Below are 22,886 nucleotides of genomic sequence, written 5' to 3'. Positions count from 1 at the left end.
TATCCTTTTATGACTCAGATAACTGGATCTGATTTGTCCAAAACTTCTAATTGGATGATTCGGGATAGAGCACGGTTCAACCCGACAGAAATAGATCAAATGTCACCAAATCTATGGAGAAAGAGGGGAGGGCCGCCCTCTAGAGCCGCAGCGAGGCTGAAACATGAGGGGGAGAGAACGCGTTTCCCCCTTTCTAATTTGATTTGATTTGGGCTTGGGTTTCTTTTTCTTCTTCTTAGTGCTGACATCGAATCAAACCGAGTTAGAACTTGTCTCAATTTCAATTTCTTGTTCCGCGTCCTTTTCTTCTTTTTACTCTCTTTTATCTGCAACCGTGTCCCCCCCGTTCCAACAACTCTTGCCTGGCCACGTTCCGGTTTTCAATTAAACGCCATGCAGAGCATGCAAAGAAAGTTTGGTCGAATGACCACCAAGCGCACAGCTGACGATAGTCAAGTCGCTGTGCTCTTGAAAGATTTCGAGGATGCCGATAATCTCTTGACCAAGGTAGGCCAGCCACTTTCCACTTTTAACGTGCTGACGTGGGGCGCATCCGCTAACCTTGTCTTCTGGTAATAGATCATCGAATCCACCAACGCCTGGCGCGATGCCTGGGGCTCCATTGCCACCTTTCAAAGTCGTGTAGCTGACGAGTTCGATGGCCTATACGCGCCTATCGCGAGCTCCTCGGAGACCCCGACCCAAAGACAATCGTACAATACACCACCGGCTATCCTTGCCCGCACCAATCGATTGCGCCGCGACTATGATGAATTGCGCACCGACATGGTGCAAGAGCTTACCGAAGTCGATTCGAGAATGATCCGCCCTGCGACCTCGGCAAAAGACTACCTCGTTCCAGTGAAGAAGACTATTAAAAAGCGGAATGATAAAAAGGTTTGTCGGCGATCAATGCATGTTTCACATATATACGCTTTTCGGTCTAGCTAACGTCGATCCCCGGAATAGACCGACTTCGAACGTTATCAGAGCAAGGTCGATTCCCTCATTCATAAAACAAAGCGAACGGAACGGGACAATGCCAACCTCGCAAAAGCAGAGGCCGATATGGCGACTGCTAAAGATGTAAGTCAAAATAGTTCAAAGACACGTTATCATCAGGCGTTCACCCTGACCATTATTAGATCTATCGCATGGCAGATGAAGATCTCTGCCAACGACTACCAACCCTGGTCTCCCTTCTCTTCTCTTTAGTCCCATTTCTCATCGACGCCCAGATCGAGATTCAACACCGCATGCTAGCACTCTATTACACCGTTCTCCACGCCTACTGCGAACAAGAAGGCTTCCCCTCCCCACCCCCGCCCATGGACCACATCGTCCAAGACTGGGAAATAGCCCACAAGCCTCCCCAAGGCGACGTGGAAAGTCTCGCCATCATAGCCCACGGCAAATCCATCCGCCAATCTAATGAAACCGAAGAAGGACGAGGCAAACGGCCCTCCTTCGGCGGCCGAAGCTTCACAGGCCTCTCCGTCTCTTCAAAAGCCAGTATCAGCAACCTCCGCGGCCGCAGCAAGTCCCCCGCCCCACCAATGCCACCAAACATATCCAACAAGCCCAAACCCTACGGCTACGAGAACTCCCGCCCCGTTTCCCCCTCCTCGTCCGTCGCAACCTTCACCCCAAGTCTCTCCGCCGTGTCGGCCGTCAGCTCCGCAAGCACAGCTCTTACATCGGGCAGTGGCTACTTCACCCCACCAGCAGTGCCCTCGGAGCCATTGCCCGTGCCCAGCCACTCGTACAAGCGCTCCCCCAGCCCCATGCCCGCTAAACCGCCGAAGCCGACGGGAATCCAGTTCGCACCGGCCGGTCCCAAGATCGATCATCATCAGGCATTTGTTTCGCCTTTGCCTGCGGTTGCGGATCCATTGGCTAGTCTGGCAGGAAAGAAGAAGCGGCCTCCACCTCCGCCACCGGCCAGGCCGGCGAAGCCACCGCGTCCCACTACAACATTCATGACGGCGTTGTATGACTTTGGGGGTCAGGGACCGGATGATTTGGCTTTCCGAGAGGGAGATCGGATTAAGCTTGTGAGGAAGACGGGTAGTACTGATGATTGGTGGGAAGGTGATTTAAATGGCGTTCAAGGGTTTTTCCCAGCAAACTATGTCAAGTGAAAATCACATGCATCCTTGGGACTTGTTTTGTCACCCTCGGGTATGATTTCCAAACCTTGGAAATTGCTACGTTGTTTGGTGGATTCTATATCTCTGGGGGATTATTCTCTCTCTCTCTCTCTCTCTCTCTCTCTCTCTCTCTCTCTCTCTCTTTCCCTCTCTGGGTTTTCTTTGTCATTTTTCAAAGGGCTTCATTTATGCCTCTCTTTATTCCCCTTATATCTACAATTCCCCCTATGTTCATCTGCATGAAACACTATACTTTCTTTCTATGCCACTTTTGTTTGGATTAAGATATCTACTATCCTTTTTGACTACTCGGATACTTACGCGAACATTGAAAATATAACATTTGAACATGTAAACTCATATGCATATCCAGAATGTATGCACTGTTGAGGGACAACTTAATTGATGTTGGAATCTCCAGATATCATGTATGCAAGTGGAACTTGAGTGCCTCAAGTCCTCGTTATGTACCTGGGTATTAGTATGTACTCGCTATATATATACCCTGCCCCTTCGGTACTGGCGGGGGTTTATGTAGGGGTGGGACATTCGAAGTCTTTATCTGTAACTATTTTATTACCTAGTACGATACCCACATGTATATAATGCTATAATTAAATTTTACGTACTCAGTGCTGGTGAAATTACCGTGGTAGAATGGACCTTACCCTGTTGGTGTACTTTGTGTTGGCAACCTCCAGGATAAAATAGTTGCAGGATCATATAACCAAAAATGTCACAACAGACATCAACCATTCCAAGTGGCCGAGCGGAAACTCAGCTATCTCATCTTCCTTGGTCTAGTGGTCATGATTTCCGCTTGTCATTAATACCGATAAGCGCGGGAGACCGGGGTTCGATTCCCCGAGGGAGAGATTTCTTTTTTGTCTTTTGAATTTATTCACCCACTTGGGCAGTCTTTCTTTCTTTTTTTTTTTTTTTTTGTACGTGTTTAAATTCAAGGTCAGGTCAACTCAGAAGAAGATAATATTTGAGCAATGAGTTGACATCAACTAATTAAGCATGCTTTCATAACGCGTCGCGATCATATACGTTGCAACTGCAGGACATAAACAGACAAGAAGAAATCTCACATGAAGCAAACTCAACAGGGAAAAATAAATATACGCATGTATACTCCAGACCGAATACACCTCAACGTCAAATCTCATCACCTGCTCGAGGTCAACTCCTTCCGACCGTCGACCAATCTCAGATAAATGCCCCACCAGCCGCTTTGTTCTCATCGCCCGCTGGCTCCTTTCCCATCTTGTGACGTCGACTTTCCAAAAACATGTCAACCATGCGTTTGCCGGACATTCCCGATTGATGGTCCTGAAGATTGTGATACTCGTCCATCATTGCATCGTGTTTCTCTCCGTGTTTGGCATTCTCGTTGTTCACATCTTGGGCATCTCGTTGTGATCGCAGAGATCGGACAGAGTTGCCCCTCCCATTCATTATCGGCCGCCGAACAGAGTACCGTCGCGACTGCTGCTCCTGAGCCCATACGCGTTTCGCAGCCCCGGGGCCGTTTCTCTGAGGCGGCGTTGGTGACTCGGGAATCTGTATCACGTTGCTACTCCTGATGCACATTGACACGGGAGATTCGACAATATTGCCACACCAAGATGGCGCAGCTTGAGACTGGTTGGCAGTTGGATCAATCTCATTGTTAGCGGGAGCTTCGGTCGGTTGCTCCAGCTCCAGCCTGTTAGCAGAAAGCACAGTCCGTGCACTGGAAGATCGACTAAATGGACGTGAGAAGTTACTCTGAGGAACCATGGGATCAACCGAGAGTTGGGGTTTATCGCATTCCTCCCCAGCCCTAAATGGGGGACATGTCAATACTTGGCCTGAAACATGTGTTTGTCGTATCATATCAGTAAAGACATCATCGTCATCCTGGAACTGGGCATCCTCCCGAAAATGCTCTCTTGTAGGGCTCGCCTTTTCAATCCTTTCGATTTGTGAGCTCATCCACTGCTGCCAATCTGCACTTGGTAGTACAGGCATCGAGCATCGGGATCCATTGATATGACTAGGCGAACTCCAGGCTGTTCTTTCAGACGCAAAGATTGTCGCTGTTCCTGGCTCACAAGCATTCAGTGCAGCTAATATGCCATCGCCCTTGGTCGGAGTATTACTTCCAGTTGTTCGCGAGTAGACACTGGTCGGAGACTCCGATTTTGACATCGAGTGCCCCTTGACCACACTACCTGTCTCCTCATCCGAATCTCCACTCACAATGTAGGTAAAGTGCGGAGGCTTGCCAGCTGAATAGGCGCTCCGAGGTCGGATATTTTCGTGCCCAACGAGAGCCCGAGAAACAACCCTGAGAGGTCTCACAACGTTCACAGATCGTTGGTACTTATGTGGCGAGACTGAACCACCTCGTGGGGTTGCAAATGATTCAGGAGAAGTTTCCTCGCTGGAAACACAGCGAACTGTATGCTGACTGCGATGGGAAACAGTGGAGGGCACACGTACGGGGACGGCTTGATATTCTGGTACTCTACCCAGCGCAAACTCCTCCTGGTCTTGAGTAGCAGTCTGTGAAATTTGCTGCATCAAAGCTGTGTACAAATCTTGAGTGTTGAACCATCCCTTCACATTGCGAGCAGTGGATCTCTTCCGTGAAGATGACTGGCATTTTTCATTGCCATGAGCGGGGGTTTCCGATGGCCCCTGGTCCAAATCAGCCTGTTCCTCAATCAAAGACAATGATTGCCGATGCCCGGTTTTTCGTGTTGTTGCCGTGTTTGATAGGACAGAGGCAGCCCGGCTGGTACAGCGAGAATCTGTGGGGCAAACGCTAGCACGGCTTGGAGAAGTTTGTCTAGATTGCGATGGGCGCAATTTCCCGACATCAATGAAGCCATCAGAATAACTAACCAAGCTGGCATCGTCTCGGTCGGGCACATTTTCAATGAAATCTTGAGATTTGGCCTCTTTTAAAGAACAAGTGGACTGTTCAATAGGCTGTTCAGCGTGCCTTGTCATGCCAAAGACACGTCTCAAACCTTGTTTTATCGACGAAGAAAGAGCGCGAGATTTTCCGTGGGAGAGCTTTGAGTTGAAACTTGCAGGAGAAGGATTTGGGCCACTACCGTCACTTGGAGCTCGAAAAGTTTTGCGGAATGGCTTCTGCTCTCTCTTGCGACGAGACAGCAGGAACGAGGAGCGTCTGTTTTGTACCTCTGGGCTTTCATTTTCTTTGAAGTATTGATCCCGAGCAAGCTGAATGGCCACATCTTGGCTTTTAGCGTGTCGAATGGCACGGAGCCCTTGATGCTTAACCCGAGTGAAAGAGGTTGAATTTCTCAAAGTTCGGGGCAAGGCGAACTCAGGACTGAAGTCAGGGCAAGGGGAACTGCCATGAGGCATGGGTGGCGTGTTCTGTGTCAGATACGGCAGTCGTTGTCTTGTGGAAAACATGGACTTGGCTTTGCGGAGACGACGATAAGATGAAGGAACTGAGATGTCACGGCCATCTAGTCCCTTGAGCTCTGTGATAGGTGGCAACGCAGCCGGGTTCTCGGTGTGAAGTTGAGCAGCATGGTTATTATCCGGATTTCGACGCTTTCGAGGTGTCAGAGAAGGCGCGGTATGTGCTGCAACGGCCGACTTCCCGTCATTTGTGGACTGAACGCTTGAATTATGGCGCCTGATTGGAATGGCGACATTGCTAGGGCCGCCTAGTCGATCATACGAGCCTTTCGTTTCGATGGATGAACTTCCGCTCGACCGCATTGCTCGCGCAGCAGCAGTCGCGGCGTGGGATTTGATAACTTCTATATCGACTGATTCTGATTCCGTCGATGGACGACCTCGCCGCATCGAACGAGTGGACATAGATCGTCGGAGTCGGTCTCGGGTAGTGAATGAGGAAAACATACTATGAAAGTCTGCAAATTATTTGGTACAACACGGATGAAGATGCTTGAAGATGGAGAAAAATCCTTGACTGTGCAAGATCTTTACATTCTGTCTCATTTTGAACGGGGAGGAAAGAACGCTGGCCTCCGAGGCAAGTACGGTGCGCCGATGCCATTCTTGGCCGAACTGTATAAGAGTGAATACAAGTGAGTACTAGTATACTAGTAGCAAAGGTTAGAGGAAACTCAAAATGATAATGCGTTTTGATTGGCGATAGATTCTTCTGATACTCAAGCCTCAAAGCTTAAAGTTCAAACAAAAGTACAGTTGAAAAGGTACTAGTAGTTAGTTAATTTCTACTTCGCCTGGTGAGTCACCGCCAAGCCACAAAGGTACAATTCACCCGTGGACTGAGTCAGTTTAAGCCTCATCCTGATCCATGAACCCATGTTTACCGCCTTTTTTGAGAAGACACCCCTTTTCTATTAAACTGGTAAATTGCCCGCAGAAAGAAAGGGGAAAAAGTTCTGAACCATAGAATATCCTTCAATCCTCAAATGTCAAGCTTCCAGATCCCAGCGGCAACAGCCTCCAGTGGAGACCCCCCGGAGACCCCACCAAGATCGCCACGCCACATCACCCTTGATGGCCGAACTCTTGAGGGCGGTGGGCAATTAGTCCGAAATGCTCTGGCTCTTTCAGCACTCACCAGCCAGCCAGTGACGATTGACCATGTTCGCGAAAACAGAGGAGGGGGTCCTGGATTAAAGGCTTCGCATTCAGCAGCGGTTAAACTACTGGCCGAGATCAGTCGCAGCAAAGTCACCGGTGGACAAGTGGGATCGCGATGCGTGACATTCGAGCCCCAAGTTCCCGCGAGCAAAGAGTCGGAATCATCAAATGTGTCCCGAAAATCACCTCTGGTTTCCTTGGTGGGGTTATCTGTTCAGCCTGAATACACCATCCGCCTACCGACACCAGGCTCAGTGTTCTTAGTTTTTCAGGCCCTGTATCCATATCTTCTTCACGTTGGATCCCAAGCAGGGACAGATTGTGTGAAAGTGACTATTACGGGGGGAACGAATGGGACAAGTTGCCCATCCTACGATTATGCATCGCAAGTCATGGCGCCTAACTTTGCAAAGCTGGGCCTTCCTCCTCTCTCTATCGAGCTACTCAAACGAGGCTGGACAGTGGGACCCATCGAGATGGGAACTGTGACTTTCAACGTTCATCCCCTGAGTTCGATATTGAATGACCAAGGAGTCCCTGATACTCGTTTTCCACGCATTAATCTCATGGACCACGAGCCGGGAAAGATTACTCAGATTGATATCACTGTCCTTGCGCCAGATAGTAACTTACCAGGAGAATCAAGGACACTTCGCAACTACATTGAGCGAGAGACTCGTCGGTGTCTACGCCGGTGGCTGCAGACTATGGATGGATCGAAATTTGATATCCAAGCGGATCCCGATGACCCCGATCACGAGAATACCTTGCCCATCAGAATCCACACATCTGAGCCCACAACCCACTCAAGCCGAGTCTATATTCTTCTTGTGGCCCACACTTCCACGGGATTTAGAATTGGAACGGATGTCTTGACCAGTGTTGGAGGGGCATCAGGAACATCAAAGAAACACAAGAACAACAAGGGATCGAAGCGCCAAGACAAACGCGACAATCAGTCTAATCAACATGACAGTATTACAAGCTGTATTGATGGCTTAGTTGAAGTCTTTACGGAAGAGATCTCCATGTCTAATCAAGGCCGCAACCAGTCCAGTTCTCCAGATGCAGATGGAAAGCCATCAGTTCTAGATGTGCACATGAGAGATCAGATTGTGGTGTTTGAAGCTCTAGGTGAAACCCACGGATCTGATAGCAACGGGGGTGACTCTAAATCTCATCAACAAGAGGGTCCACAGTTCTGGTCATTGCATACCCGTACGTCGCAGTGGGTGTGTCAGAAGATGTTGGTAGAGACGGCCGAGTAAACGACCTCGTATAGATGAGATGATACTTTAAATCGAGTGGGGCATTATCCCGTTGCTACAAGAGACCTGAAATTAAAGCAACAATCCCATATTATCTCTAACGGGTCGCCACATCTCCTAAGTAGTTCCTCGGGTAAAAAGTTCCATCCTCGTTTCATAATTTTACCAAGCCCGAGTTCGGCATTCACGCCGAGAGTTAACTCCACAATCTAATTAAAGGATACAACAAACCAGGGGCTGTTTCACTATAGAACTAGCTTCCCCAGATCCATGGCAATGGGGAACCAGTTAGCGAGTAGAAACGATCTGGAATCAAGACAACAGATCTACCAGTAGTGGCACCGGGTCATCTGTCTGACACGCTCCACCCGATGATCCACAGCGTGGAACTCCGAACCCGAGAGTCTCCATTGATCCTAGGGCGGCCCCTCCCCCTAATCCGACTCAGAGAACCTCGACGGATATGCCGGTCATTCTGTGCCGTCTCTTGGCCCCGTTCAGGAATCAAGGATTTTACTTCATTTAGATCACTGCACGATATTGGGGCAAGCAATGGGTGAATTCGAGTAACAAGTATTGAACTTTCAAATTTTAGGTGGTTCGCATGCTTACAATGTTCAAATGTTACTAGTAGTTAATGTTTCCATATTTATGGATCAGGGGGCATTTTTTTTCTTCTTTAAAAAAAAAAACTCAACCCCCACCAACTATAAAGTCATCAGGCATGATTCATGGAATTCCTGGCTAGTGTAACCCGACTAATCTCAGACAGGCAACACTCTCGAAACTTCCTCGCACTCAAGAAAGGCACTAACAAAGGCACTAAGGGCTTGGTATCGATAATACGACCCCATAAACGCAGCTCAACCGTTCGGTAAATACAAAACCCAAGTTACAGATATACACCATAACAGATACACGAGAAAACGAACTCTAGTTCAAGTTTGTTAGCGTGCGAACAAGCCCCCCTTCTGCCGTACAAGCCACACCGACAAACCACACCATCCAATGATCAACCCCCTAACTTGCCAAACACGGTCTCCTGAAGAAGAGGTGGAGCTAGCGCATTCCCCACATCCCACTCTGAAACAGCGAACAAACTGATCTGACCTGTGGCTGAGCCGTCCGCATCCATCGGGAAAAAGGAAAAGAAGGAAAAAAAAGGGGTAATCTCCAGATGTCCTTTTGGTACTTTCTACTCGAACGCTAATGGAGGCGTGGAAGCGTAGAAGCCTGATGGAAAAATACAAAACACGCCTCACTACGCCTTCCAGGGCTGTCTCCACTTCGCTTTTTACCACTCCCGAGAGAGCTCTTGGACGTCCAAGACATATGTTTTACATTCCCCGAACTTGAGAATTGTTGAAAGGTTAAGATGAAACAATGCAGAATGTGCCCACTAAAAAGCATAATTCCAGGGTCAAGCAATGATGTTTTCCGGGTACATACGTCTGAGTATACATAAATCTCGTGAAGCTGAATTCTCTTCATTTCCAAGTCGCGAGCCTTGGAACTAACATTTGTCAACATTGCCAAGTAACTACTATGTGGCCCTGCGATCCTCCAGGTGATCCTCCACCTGCATGTGGGCACTCCAATATGTTCTCCAGTCCACTCAAGTGCTCCTGCAAGGCTATGATGTGCGTAACATTGCGATTTACCCCATAAAAAAACAACATGGCGCGCAACATTGAAGATCAACATGCCTAGTAGTAGGTAGGAGGACACCCCATTCCCGTCCTTAAATGCTCAATGTCTGCATGTGCCCAAACGCCTATGAAGAAAAGACCCATAACTTCATCTCAAGTGCTCCAACTTGAGCACAACGTCAGAGGCCTGAACCCAGCAAGCTTCCAAGGTTGGTTTAAATCTCTAGTGACATTAGCGTGACACTTCCAACCTCAAACTACATCCACATTCGAATCCCTAAATCCGCGGAGTTGGTCAATTAGAATCACGATCACCGCCCCATCAATCAATAATGTGCCCGGATCCCCCCAAGTGCCCCCAATGCCCGTGCCTGCAAGTGGGGACCGTCCTCATTTGGGTCGGGTTTCGTTTCGCGAGGCGATCGGGTTTCCGTCCAGTAGGGAACCATCTTGGGTCCCCGGGCCCCAATTTTGTTTCGCTTTGTTCTCCAGAGCTGCTTTGACCGTATCAGCCATGTTGATCAGGATTTAGGTTGACGTTGACATTAATAATGTCGGATTCGTAGACGTGTATAGTAAGAGTTTGGAAGTAAGGTGCCAAGCTACAACTTGTACTATCTGGAAACGAACCTCGTTAAATACGGGTACGTTTTGTATTGTTTGGGTTCTTGGCCTTGGGATTTGGAGAGTGGATACAACGCAAGTGTTGAGTTGGGCTGATTTGGGCTGTCAGACCAGGAACTGATTTTTCAGATTCTTTTTTTGTCTCTTTTCTTCTTGTATTTTCCTTGGTATGACAAGCTGATTGATTCTATTTGTGGAATATATATATATATTTTTTTGGTTAAATTACCGTTTTTCTCTACATGAGGAATCTTGGAAGGGAAAGGGGAGGAAATTGGAGTTCCAGGGGTGATGAGACTTGTAACATTGTCGGAAATCAATTGTTATTGTTCTGCTACAGGGCTGGAATTTTACCTTATCTTAATTCTTTCGGTCGATCATTGTCGGAGGTTTTATCTGGAACGCAGCGGTCGGATTCATTTTCCGCTTTGCTAGGTATGTTTCTGGTCTGTATAGTGTAAACCTTGGAACGCAAAATCAAAACACTAGAGCTGGAAACAATAATTGAAACCCTGGAACCTGAAATTGGATCTGACACCAACTTGAGACTGAGGATTAAAATGAAAGTTGATATTTTTCAACTGATTTTTGTCCAAGATAATAGGCAAACACATAACATTTGAATGATCCTCGCTCACCGAGGTCCTTGGCCCTGCGCAGGTGGCTTTGCATTCAAAGATAATCACCCGGAAGTAGTTTAGCTGCACGTGGTCAGATTCATATGCATGATGATCAAAAAGGAAAGAGAGTTCGCCGTTGGACAGGGCTTATTGGGGCCATGTTTGAAGTCAGATGAGATCTGCTACGTCTCACCATGTCATCCTTGCGGCTGAGAATATAGTTTTCGATCAATGGGGCCATTTAGCCCCATTAAACAGATGGGCAGGTCTAGACACGGGCTGTGTAAATGTCACAGTTATTTGGAGGCCTAGAACTTCCAAGGTTGACTTCCAAGGTTGAGTTTCAAGCTCTGGAGGTTGAACCGGGTTTCCCATCCTGGGAACCTGGGCAGTCTCCAAGGTTACAGGAAACTATGTAGCACATTCAATGTTTGAGGGATGCAAAGTTTTCAATGTTACGAGGGGAAAAATGGTAATGAAACTGAAACTTCAAGTTGGTCAGATCATGGGAGCATGATATCAATGCAATGAGGTATCTAACAAAAACAGGAATAATCCATAATCCTGCCAGGACATGAAAAAATGATAATAACCATGAAACATTAAAAACAAAGACAAGGGGTATGGCATCATGTCACGAAGGACCTAAAAAAAGAAAATAGCGGCCACGATGATGGCTGTTTCACCGGCAGAAAAATAAATAAATAAAATATGCAAGAGGGGGAAAAAAAGAGGAAAAAAAATGAGACAAAGAAACGAAGGATTGATCGTCGATCGACGGATCAAAGAATTCATCTTGCGCCACTGCCTAGTGGCAGATCCCATATGCCCGAGGTAATCCATGCAAGGTGTTTTGTCCGCCACGCTTGCGGTCAGCAGGGAAAGTATGCGGGCAAGTAACACAACAAAGAAAAGAGACAGATGGCCGCCATCGTGAGAATAGAGAAACGCCTGGCGATGCATATGAGATAGTAAACGAGAGATCAAAAAAAGAGCTTCAGGAAATGGTTCTCCACATCCTGGGAAATCAGTCCCAGCCTGTAACCTCGAGGAATGTGTGCCCATCCCAATATCATGTCATGGTCTCAGTATGCGACTTTGGGTGATTTTGTGCGTAGTGTGATGTGTGACTTTTTTTTTCTTTTCTTTTTCGATCATTTTTTTTTTTCGAGTTTGGAAGGAGACCGTTTATGAGGAGGTCGCATAAGGTTGCATTACAAGTCCAGGTCAGACATGTTGGCCGCGAACTCTGCGCGCATCTCTGAGGGCAGTTGGCGTTTGAAATTGCGCGGTTGCGCAAATGGCGAGGCAGATCCGGGGCGTCGGAGGTTAAGTTGCTATTTGTGGTGTTAGCTTTTTATCTTGAATTTAATGACTGTTTTTCGCTCTTCTTCGGCCGCCTTCTCGTAGTGTTCAAAGAAAGTCACAAGTCACTGCGAACTTTCCCGGAATGCGCCACAGAGATATTGGGAGAGAGGATGTAGCCAGACATACCCTGCAGTCCGAGCACTTGGTGCCTTCCTTGTTGACACGCCCGCGGCACCCGCGAGGGTAGTTGGCGCAAGAGAACATTGTTGGTGAGTAAGTTGTAGTAGTATTTCGCGGGGGATCGCGGGGAGGATGTATATGATTGATGGAATGGTAACCAAATCGTGGAGAGAGGTCGAGTGGTTAGGAAGCTTGAGCGAGCTTGGAGTATAATTTGAGGGTTGTGGTAGCTGTAGTTGTGCTTCACGGCAAGGTCCCGGTACAGTTGGAAAGCGATGAAGCGAGGCGTGAAAGGTGGAAAAGGTTGAAAAAAGCCGTATGAATCTCCTTTAAGGAAAGGTTGATCCACCAAAAGGGGAGGGAAATTTGAGCTAGGCACTTTTGAACTTTAAAAAAAAGGCTCCAGCGGAGATCAAACTAGTTAAAGAAGAAAAAAAATTCCAAAAATATGAAACAAAAAAATAATAATTTGGCGATGACGTCGGAGGTTCAAAGGTGCTAAGGTGGAAATGTACCAAAGTAACAAGTTTTAATATTTTTTTTTTCCCAGGGAAGAAGGGGGTTTATATCCAGAGGCTCAAACGCCAATCCAGGAGTAGAATTTTAGGGTTCCATTGTTACGGGTAATGAGAAACGGTTGTGGACTTGATGTGTTGTGGATGCTGGGAAACTTGGGGTTATTGAAGCTCGTAAAGACCGTTTTTTATGGTAATTTATATTCCGTTTGGTGGTCTCGGAAATTTCCAATTTTACAATTTTCCCTTTTCACTCCGCGTATCTTTAATCCAGCTAGCAAATTCTTGTAAATTCCTGTAAATTACACCCCAATACTCCAAAGTTCTTTTTACAACTGAAATCCAGACTCTATCGTCGCTTCGTTTGACTATATCCTTGGCAAGTTAAATATTATTTTTCTTTTTTTTCCTTTCTGGTTTTTTTTTTCCCTTGCCCTGTCTTTCATTTCATTTCCTTTTGATCCTCTCTTTCTCCTATAGTGGGTTAGAATGGACCCGTTCCTGTCAGGAGACACAAACCAAAAAAGAAAAAAAAAACCCATAAATCCCAAACAGAATGGGAAAAAAAAAAGAAAAAAAAAAAAGCTCCGTCCAGGGCAGATCGGGCGATCCCACCCTTTGCAACCCAGCCATGCGGGTGTCTGATCGATGCTGGCCATCGATGCATGACGGCCCTGCTGGGAAGGGGTGGACCAATGACGGCAACAGCTAGGGAGAAAAAGAATGCGCGGTCTACGGTACAGTGCATGATGCCGGATCTTACTGGAATGACTCGCAGTTTTGGATTACAGGGCCTTCTAGTGGAGCTCATAACGGCCTGTGGAAGCTCCCGGGATTTTTTCTCTTCTAAGACGTCCAGCTACAATACATGATGCCTCAGATTGAGTGTTTTTTCCCTTCGGTTCTGGATTAGAGAAGGCACAAGAAAAATAAAAATAAATAAAAATAAAAAATAAAACCCCGAACAAGAAAGAAGAAAGAAGAAAGGAACAAAATCCAATGCCGAGCTGTCCGATCCCGGTGCAAAGGGACCCTCGCTTTTTGCCTCCCTTCCAACCCCTTTTTTGGGCCCTATCATGTCACCTTCATCTCCCCCTTGGTCATTCTTTTGTTTCGTGTTAATGCCCAATCTTTGTAGAAAAGTTAGAGAACATTCTGTAGATTTAATTAATTTCTGTAAAATGATATCTTATTAGTGTATCGTATCATATAACATATAAACTAGTACCTACTAGGAACCCCAAATAGGAATAGACGATTTAAAGAGAAGAAAAAGTCCAGAAACACTCGGAAAAAGAACCTTGGATCCAAAAGTTCCAGACTTCGCGATGCAGGATTTTTCGTATGCGGAAGTGTTCTGGAATTTTGGAATTCTGGAAATTCCCCACTGATCCCAATGATTTGCTGGATTAACCCGTTTGGGTCTGTAGGTTTGGAGCCGATCTGGGGAGTCACTATTGCTTGGTTTCATAGAATCTCCCCTAGCCCAATAAAGCTCATGATTATCCTCTTTTTGCTCTATAATCAAACCATTTTGAGTGGGTAGTATAAAAGTCCCTTCTATTAGCGACAGTATAGTACTATAAACTTAGTAGAGAATAAGTAAAAATTCAATTTAAATCCGGCATTACTAATCATCTATACCCACAACGCCCCCGTGACGCTTCGGAGTACATACCTTATATTGTGCTTACCTATACGATCATCACTTTTTGTCCGGTGAGACCGAATCATTTCTGCCTGAAACCTCAAATCCTCAACCTCGCTTTCACATGGGTCGACACGGCAACTTGCGCTCTGTCATTGTGGAGGTAGTGGAGCCCGTATGGGATCCGCTATTCCGCTTAGAAAGACATTTTGAGCGGAAGAATAGAAAGAGGAAAATGAAGGGAAAATTTTGGGATGATATCTCCTCGGGCTCGGCCTTGACCGAGACGTCAGATCTAGACCCTAGCCACTGCTATACTTTCCTGACTCTCCGGGCTTGATGGATTGGTGAGCCCCAAAGCTTATTCGGCATTTCCGGATTTTCCAACCAAGACTTTATAGCATCGCATTTCATAGAATGAATGTATGTAAATAACTGTTAGTTTTATCTACGAATGCTGTGGGCTTCAATTTTTCTCCAAAAACCGCTGCCCAGAAAGCCAAGCGCTGGGCAAATTGCGCTTTCGTCAGCTCCGCGTGTCGCATGGGTTTCTACGCGTAGTAGATACACGGTGCGTGTTCACCACCGGAAAGATTGATCTGAGATGGAGAGGAAAGCTAGAATGTAATCTGTTTGAGATGGTCAGTTGACTGTAAATTTTTTTCCCTCCCCTACTACCAACGTGAACCTTGGAAATTTTTGGGGTCTGCGGATGCTACGGCACACTGTGTAAGCAGCCCCCCAGCGGTGCATCGGTGCATCCCGCTCTCATTACCCTTGGAAGTCAACTACCGCGTACTCCACCATTCTGCAAAAGCGAAATGACACTTTGAAAAATATAGGTTAAAAAAACACATAAAAAATAAATGCCGTAGATCGCGTCCCATGGTACATATTTGCTATACCGTACACGTACCTGTGTTCGTCGGCTCTCAAGGACGACTGCAGCAAGATGTGAAGATCCGCAAAGAACATGTGGACCATGGGCTTGGATCACCGGGTATTTATTGGCAATGATTGGCTCAGGCACCAAGATTCGGGATATTTGAATGTAAAACGTATCGATTGTTTCCACAGCGGGAACCCGTGCGAAAGGTCTAGAAGATCGCTCGAAGCTATAGCAAGCTAGGCTGTGGAACACGAGTCTTTCAATTCGGTCCACAGCATCCAGGATCAGGACCGAGACCAGGGAAACAAGAAGTTTACGTGTTTACATGTTTACATGTCTACTCCAACTTTTGTGTAACCAGACTGGGTATGACCGAGGTAAGTGGGGGATCAAAAACTTACCGAAATAGTAACCAAAGCCACCAACGGGCTGCAGCTAGTCCCATTATGCAGGACAATGCAGGTAATTGCAGGTAATTGCAGGTTGGTGTTGCCAATGGACACCGCTAGAATAAAGTGAGTAAGACCCTTTAAGGCTAGGGTCACGGGTCAGAATTGGAGGTGAGCTTTTGGTAAAAAAAAAAACGCCGGTGACCTCATGGGCTGAGTGGTGGTTGTTTTACTCTCATTAGATCCAGCCACATAAACTTTATGGTGGGGATTCTTCTGCATCCAGACCGTTTTGGAGCTCAGGTCAAGTGACCAACGGCATTTTTTTTTTAAACGATGGACCTTGACATGGCCAAAGTAGCGAGATAGAGCAGAAATTGAATTGTTGTGAACCCTGTTTTGGTATTTCTTTGGCTTTCCTTTCTTGTTCCTTGTTCCTTGTCTTTTTTTTCCGGTTTCCCTTTTTTCCATTATTTTGCTTTGTCGTCGCGCCGACCCGCTGATGTTATCTGATGTTATGAGATTGTGGCGGTGGCTGATGAACGCCATCTTATACCAATAATGACAAAAGTACCCTGTATGTACTGAATTCTCGGAAAAGAAAAAAAAAAGAAAAAAAGAAAAAAGTGGATGAAACATATTCAATAAACATCTTTGTAGTATCATAGGCATTAACCATATCTGGAAGATTAAACCCGAACAGAATAGTACGGACTAATACTGCCTCGTACACACACACCTGTATACAAGAACATGTTTAGTATGGCAAATACCCTAAAGAGACCGAAGCAAAACCCATGCCCCAACAAGTCCCAGTGTCGATGCAAGTAACATCCCGTTTCCTTCCCAGGTCAATCCTAGATATGCCAGAAATCCTACCACTATCTCCTTCTGCCGAGCGGCATCCCGTCGAGACCGCCAGCTGGGATCGATTGCAAACGGAGCTACCGTTTTGGCTGTCTCATGATCTGTCTCTGACGTGCCATCCGTGGGCTTCAGAGGGACCGACACCGCCAAAGCAACAGGTCGGTGGTCCGAGTGTGGGAAGAGAGGCAATGCGTTGTATGCATGCGTCTTGACATGTCCTCCTTCTCTGGCCCAAGGTGGACAATCCAAATAGAGGATTCGGTCACACCAACTCGGCCAGCGGTGTGTTGACCATTCCCACTCCGTCTCTGGCTCCCCACTCAAGAGAATCTGACGCGCAGCCTGCTGCGCTGCACCGGAGTATTTGTAAGTCGGAGGGAAATCAATGGGTGCTTCAGAAAGTCCGTGGAAAGAGCGCCCTTCACGCATCTCACGCATGAGCTGATCTTCCTCGAGAAGGTGAGAATAATGCGCTGGATCACCGCGAGGAACACCCGGTCGAGGGAATCGGATGACATCTGCCTTTAATGGGCTCACATCTGAGGTTCGGTAGTTGAGATCTCCTGCCAAGAAGAGATAGGAATTGGGCGCGAAGAGATCTCGACGACTGGTCTCCGCTTCATGCGATGACTCGTGATCGGCCAGAAGAGCGGTGTTTTCATCGGAGCTTCCTTGACCCAAGGCCTTGAGCGGGGTGTTTTCGTGGGAGAAGACAAGTCGCTCGACGATACTTTGCCAATCCGCATTTCTTTGCTCCAATGCATTCTCCATCGGCGCCAGGTGAGCCGCGACAAATGTTAAATCCACCGTCTTGGATGGATAACCCTCTGCCACATAACCCAAACGTGCCCCGACAGCACCCTTATTGCCCATTTCCTGAACTCCAAACCCAACGTGCGCAGTATCGACCCATGGGATTTTGTCCACAATATCCGCGCGCGCAAAAACCATCAATCCTGTCATACCCGTGTGGTCCTTGACTAGATTCACATATGATTCATCCCATAATTGAGCAGTTGCTTTCTTGACGGTCTTCACAAACGCATCAAAATAAGGTGTTAGATATGTGCCTCCTAGAAATGAATATGCGATAGGCGCAATCTCCTGTAGGGAGAGCACGATCAGCTCGGGGGCGCCCGATGCGCGGCGCTCGGGCGAGAGTGCATCGAAGAAATGGTCCGCAAAAAGGTCCACATCAATAAGAGTCCGTGCACAGTTTGATGTCAGGATGTAAAGATTAAGGTCCTCCATTTTGGTGTGTGTGTGTTTGGAGGAGGTTGAGGATGGAAATAGCGGTGACGTCGTTGACGATTCGACCACGTGAACGATGCATATCAGTGGAGTCGATTGGGAACTTTGTTGATTGCCGATAAGTTCACGATAACCGGAACCCACAACAAACCCCAACCGTACCAAAGAAAAAAAAAATGCAGAAAAAAATTCCACAAAAACAAAAAGAAGAAATTTGCATCATCCGTGAATCGAACACGGGCCTCGTCGATGGCAACGACGAATTCTACCACTAGACCAATGATGCTGGTTCATGTAAAGAGAGGCAAAAAGGTGTACTACAATCCATTACAAAGGGCTGCATTTCTATCTACACTGAAGATTCGCTACAGCTTTCCTTTGAGCTTCTCATGATCTTGCGCTTCTTTCAATTCAACCAATAACATTCCCTCTGCGACATCTTCTTCATCGTCTTCCATCTCATATACCCAATCCACCCTCCCAGCCCGAGGACTGCGCACCTCCAGTTCCATCTTCATCTGCTTGACAAAGGCAAGCACTTGATTCTCAACAACATCCTCCCCCTCCGTGACCAACATCTCGATAAGTTTTCCAGAGAGAGGTAGAATAATATGGCGGGGGTTACTCGGATCTCCACGACGATGAGAGGAAGAAACGAGTGCCGATGCGGCGGTGGTCGTGGTATCCAGCTGCAATCGGTAAGGAATCGCGGTCTTCGAGCCAGGTGTTGTGTATTCAATCTCAGCTACAAGGGATGTGGGGAATTCATTGCGGAGGACGCGAGATAGTTTCAGATGATGTGAAACGCTGGATGGTGTTTGTGGGTTGTCCTTCTGGAGCGGCTCCAAACGAATAGACCATGCGTCTCCCCTACGGAATAACAGATTGGATGATGGTAATCCACTCTGTGCAATAGATTGCTGAGAAGAAATCGCCGGTCCTTGTGTATCACGTAGTGATCGTGAGATATTTTCACCCAGCTGATGGGCCTCTTCAAGCTTTAACCCAAGCCACTGAGTGTCGACATTGCCAGACAGGAAATCAGTATGCGCCACAATGCCACGGAGAAGATTGATGTTGGTCTTTATCCCAGCGATTTTAGTATCACTTAGTACTCGCTGGGCCTTCCGGACAGTTGCATCCCAGCCTGATCCAGTAATAATGATCTTGGCCAGAAGGTTATCAAAATTTGATCCGACAACCAATGGAGAGGTGCTGGAGACATGGGTGTCGACTCGAACTCCATGCCCGCTGGGGACATGGAACTCGGTAATCTTTCCAATACTGAGTGCGAAATTATTGCTTGGATCTTCAGCACACAGCCGAAGCTGTATAGAGAAGCAGTTTGCGGGAGGCGGGGCTTTGGGGTCAACACTGGAGCCAAGGCCAAGGTCATTGAATTTTCGTCCCTGGGCCAACAGAAGTTGAGTCTGGACTAGATCGAGGCCGCTGATTGACTCTGTAACTGTGTGCTCCACTTGAAGTCTTGGATTGACTTCCAAAAAATAGAACTCTCCCCTTTGCTCATTGACTAGGAATTCAAAGGTACCCAGAGAGAGATAGCGAATGTGGCTCGCCATCTTCAATGCACAGCCAATCACCTGAGAAACCAGGCCACGATCACACGATAACGCAGGAGCATACTCAACAACTTTCTGGAACCGCCTCTGAACACTGCAGTCCCTCTCCCATAGGTGACGCACTTGACCCGTACCATCACCGATAACCTGAATCTCGACGTGATGGAACCCATCCACAGCAGCTTTTTCAACAAACACCGTGTGAGAAGGTGACTCGCCAATAGCCCGTTGAATATTATTATCAAGATCGCGCTCCTCGCGCACAAGGCGAATGCCGCGACCACCTCCTCCATCCACGGCTTTGATCATCACCGGGAAGCCAACATGCATAGCAAATGCTCGAGCCTCGCCAACGTCAGAAGTCGGCTGGCTCATAGCCTCCAATACGGGGACTGCACATTGGAGGGCTAGTTGTTTTGCCTGGAGCTTATCTCCCGTACGAGCAAGGTTCTCGGCGCCTGGTCCTATGACGATGGCACCAGCTTCGTCCCACATACGCTGCGCGAATTCCGCGCTCTCACTGAGAAATCCATAGCCCGGGTGCACCGAATCGATGGAATGTTTTTGCACGAGATCAATCAAAAATGATATATCCAGATATGAGCCTGGTGAAGGGATCTGAACTGCTTGATCTGAATGTCCCAGGTCGCAGTGCGAACGGTCGTCTGGCGTGTAGATGGCAATGGTCTCTACTGGGTCAGGAAGCTCGCGTGCGGCATTGAGTATGCGGACAGCAATTTCACCCCTGAATATGCTTTGCTTAGTGTTCCATTATCTTGTGGATTGCTCGAAGGGGTATTACCTATTCGCGACCAGCAGTCGCTTGATGGGCCGAAAGTGCGGGGATGATGACATCGTGCAAAAGTCTGGGGTAAATAATGAAAACGGCCAGGGAATCTATGTATTGACTGTTGATGTTATTTTAGTAGATGAATTACTCAAATTCCTCAACAGCATGGGTCATTCGAAATTTCACTAAGAAAAAAATGTTCCAAGATCATTTTTCTTCTGTTTTGATAGCTCGCTTGGAAACTCCCTCGGTCCTCGGAGCTTCGACCATCGCCCCCTCATCGGGCTCAGCCGCAAAACAAAACCAGCCATTGCCCCTTAATACGACAAAATTCCACAGATAAAAACAAAATCTGGAGGACTAGCCACCATGAAAAACGACGGCGATGATCAATCCTCCAAAAATGACAAGAACCAAGCTACACAGCGACTAAATCAAGTCTCCTCGCATATATCCCCGCCAAAGTCAGATAAAGCGGCATCTCCCAAATCAAAGACCAAAAACATAGGATCTCGCCTCCCAGCAGACCACTCCGATGTTCTCAATCAAATCTCCGAGCTACGCAAGATAGCTGCGACCCCAGACCCTAATTCCCGGGGCTACGTTCGACAAAAGCAAGCCGGCAAGCTATGGGTTCGCGAGCGCATCGACCAGCTCCTCGACCCAGGCTCGTTTCAGGAAATTGGCTCGGTGTCCGGAACAGTCACATGGAAGAAGACTGCACCAATGCGGGAGACCCCCGTCGCATTTGTTCCCAGCAATAATGTACAGGGTGCGGGGACGCTCCGCGGCAGGAAGGTGCTGCTTACAGCAGACGACTTTAGTATTCGGTCTGGACATGCTGATGGAGCGAGCTCAGAGAAGACAGTCTATGTCGAGAAACTAGCTCTTGCGCTGAGATTGCCTGTGGTGAAGTTAGTGGATGGCAGTTCTGGGGGTGGCAGTGTGACGACTATCCGGAAGGAAGGATGGAGTTATCTTCCGTATGTGAGACCTTTCAAACCTGCGATCCAGCAGTTGAACATGGGCATTCCAAATTTGGGTGCTGTCGTTGGACCCGCGGTAAGTTTTTCAGGTGAAACATTTCTTGATAGGCGGCTGGTTGTGCTGATTTCGCTGGTAGATTGGCCTAGGTGCAGCACGAGTCGTCTCTTGCCATTTCTCAGTCATGGCCGCAGATATCGGCGCACTTTTCAACGCTGGCCCGAAGGTAGTAGAGGGTGCCACGTTTGAAGAAGATCTTGGATTCCAAGATCTCGGTGGTCCAATGGTCCATTGCACGAATGGAACCATCGACAATCTGGCCGCAAACGAAGCTGAATGTTTTGAACAGCTTCGAACGGTTTTGAGCTATTTGCCCAACTCTGGGGCTGATGCTCCACCAGTTATCTCGTGCGCTGATCCGGAAGATCGAGAAGACCTGGCACTGCGCAGCATTATCCCGCGGCGCCAGGCACGAATGTATAATGCTAGAGTGATCATTGATTCGGTTGTTGATCGGGGTTCCTGGTTCGAGATTGGCGCGCTTTGGGGTCGAACAGCTATTGGCGGTTTGGCACGCCTTTCTGGCCGTCCCATTGGAATCATTTCACTGAACTGTGAAGTGAACGGTGGCGCTCTTGATGCAGCGGGTAGCCAGAAACTCACCCGGCTGTTGAAGATGTGCGATGTGATGAATATCCCCATTGTGCAATTCATCGACGTCCGTAAGTTTGAAATTCATAACCCAAGTGATTGGTCAACTGCTTTCTTATCCAGTGCTAATACATCGTAGCTGGCTACGCAATTGGAACCGTCGCCGAGCGCAACGCAACTATGCGCTGGGGCGTGGAGCTGGCAAAAACCTATTTCACCACTACTGTCCCGATCTTCAACGTGGTTACCCGACGCGCCTTTGGCGTAGCTGGAGGAGTCATGCTAGGCTCCCGAGACCCAGTTATGCAAGTTGCTTGGCCGTCTGGACAGTGGGGCTCACTGCCGCTGGATGGAGGAATCGAAGTGGGACACCGGCATGAGTTGCGGGAAGCGGAGAAAGAGGGCAAGAAAGAGGAACGGTATAAGGAATTGGAAGAAGAATATCAGCGGTTGATGAACCCTGTTCGAACAGCGAATGCATTTGGCGTGGAGGAGATAATTGATCCGAAGGATACGAGGCAGGTTTGTTGTTCTTGGGTGACACATGTTTATGATGTGCTCATGAAAGAAAGATTGTCGGATCGAGCCTGTGGGAGGATACATCCTTCTTTTGCCTAATCGATCAATTGATAACTGCATCACTAGGTCTAAATACTCAGGCGTCTACTTTTTTAAACTATTCATGACCTCTCAAGGCAGATTCCACGGTCAGTAGTATACACGTGCATCTATTTTAGCGCATGTACTTAGGCGGGCTCCCCACAAAGAATATCGAAAACCCCACTAACCAACCCAATTGGATCATACTCCGCTAAACATTCCTAAATCTAATCTACCTCCGACACTTCGCCGAAAATAGAGCCTTCAGGGTAAAAGTAATCGCGCAATCGCGCAAAAGCGGCGGATTATGTA

The 22,886-nt window shown here is 47.6% G+C and overlaps 7 protein-coding genes across 7 annotated transcripts; 3 read left to right on the top strand and 4 right to left on the bottom strand.

Moving 5' to 3' along the window:
- Nucleotides 1-393: 393 nt before the first annotated feature.
- On the top strand, nucleotides 394-2,141 carry N7466_000873 (BAR and SH3 domain-containing protein; the record flags this gene model as incomplete). The annotated part of the gene is made up of 4 exons (XM_057160271.1): nucleotides 394-507; nucleotides 580-897; nucleotides 970-1,086; nucleotides 1,146-2,141. 4 exons carry the CDS (start codon nucleotides 394-396, stop codon nucleotides 2,139-2,141), a joined length of 1,545 nt encoding a protein of 514 aa, XP_057026519.1.
- Nucleotides 2,142-3,362: 1,221 nt separating this feature from the next.
- Nucleotides 3,363-5,990, bottom strand: N7466_000872 (uncharacterized protein; the record flags this gene model as incomplete). The annotated part of the gene is made up of 1 exon (XM_057160270.1): nucleotides 3,363-5,990. The coding sequence occupies one exon, from the start codon at nucleotides 5,988-5,990 to the stop codon at nucleotides 3,363-3,365; it is 2,628 nt and encodes an 875-aa protein (XP_057026518.1).
- Nucleotides 5,991-6,586: 596 nt separating this feature from the next.
- N7466_000871 (putative RNA 3'-terminal phosphate cyclase) lies at nucleotides 6,587-8,029 on the top strand (the record flags this gene model as incomplete). Its single annotated transcript, XM_057160269.1, has 1 exon — nucleotides 6,587-8,029. The coding sequence occupies one exon, from the start codon at nucleotides 6,587-6,589 to the stop codon at nucleotides 8,027-8,029; it is 1,443 nt and encodes a 480-aa protein (XP_057026517.1).
- Nucleotides 8,030-12,136: 4,107 nt separating this feature from the next.
- On the bottom strand, nucleotides 12,137-12,494 carry N7466_000870 (uncharacterized protein; the record flags this gene model as incomplete). Its single annotated transcript, XM_057160268.1, has 2 exons — nucleotides 12,137-12,259; nucleotides 12,417-12,494. The coding sequence occupies 2 exons, from the start codon at nucleotides 12,492-12,494 to the stop codon at nucleotides 12,137-12,139; spliced, it is 201 nt and encodes a 66-aa protein (XP_057026516.1).
- Nucleotides 12,495-16,625: 4,131 nt separating this feature from the next.
- N7466_000869 (putative inositol 5-phosphatase) lies at nucleotides 16,626-17,969 on the bottom strand (the record flags this gene model as incomplete). The annotated part of the gene is made up of 1 exon (XM_057160267.1): nucleotides 16,626-17,969. One exon carries the CDS (start codon nucleotides 17,967-17,969, stop codon nucleotides 16,626-16,628), a length of 1,344 nt encoding a protein of 447 aa, XP_057026515.1.
- A 365-nt stretch (nucleotides 17,970-18,334) lies between these two features.
- Nucleotides 18,335-20,404, bottom strand: N7466_000868 (putative pyruvate carboxylase; the record flags this gene model as incomplete). Its single annotated transcript, XM_057160266.1, has 2 exons — nucleotides 18,335-20,294; nucleotides 20,352-20,404. The coding sequence occupies 2 exons, from the start codon at nucleotides 20,402-20,404 to the stop codon at nucleotides 18,335-18,337; spliced, it is 2,013 nt and encodes a 670-aa protein (XP_057026514.1).
- Nucleotides 20,405-20,708: 304 nt separating this feature from the next.
- N7466_000867 (acyl-CoA carboxylase subunit beta) lies at nucleotides 20,709-22,592 on the top strand (the record flags this gene model as incomplete). The annotated part of the gene is made up of 3 exons (XM_057160265.1): nucleotides 20,709-21,401; nucleotides 21,463-22,045; nucleotides 22,114-22,592. The coding sequence occupies 3 exons, from the start codon at nucleotides 20,709-20,711 to the stop codon at nucleotides 22,590-22,592; spliced, it is 1,755 nt and encodes a 584-aa protein (XP_057026513.1).
- Nucleotides 22,593-22,886: the final 294 nt, after the last annotated feature.

The sequence above is a fragment of the Penicillium verhagenii genome, assembly GCF_028828195.1.
Source record: "Penicillium verhagenii strain IBT 33310 chromosome Unknown utg000002l_segment0_segment0, whole genome shotgun sequence".
Classification (NCBI taxonomy): Eukaryota; Fungi; Ascomycota; class Eurotiomycetes; order Eurotiales; family Aspergillaceae; genus Penicillium; species Penicillium verhagenii.
The sequence above is the reverse complement of the archived record's forward strand: the minus strand, read 5'-3'. Positions and strand labels throughout refer to the sequence as shown.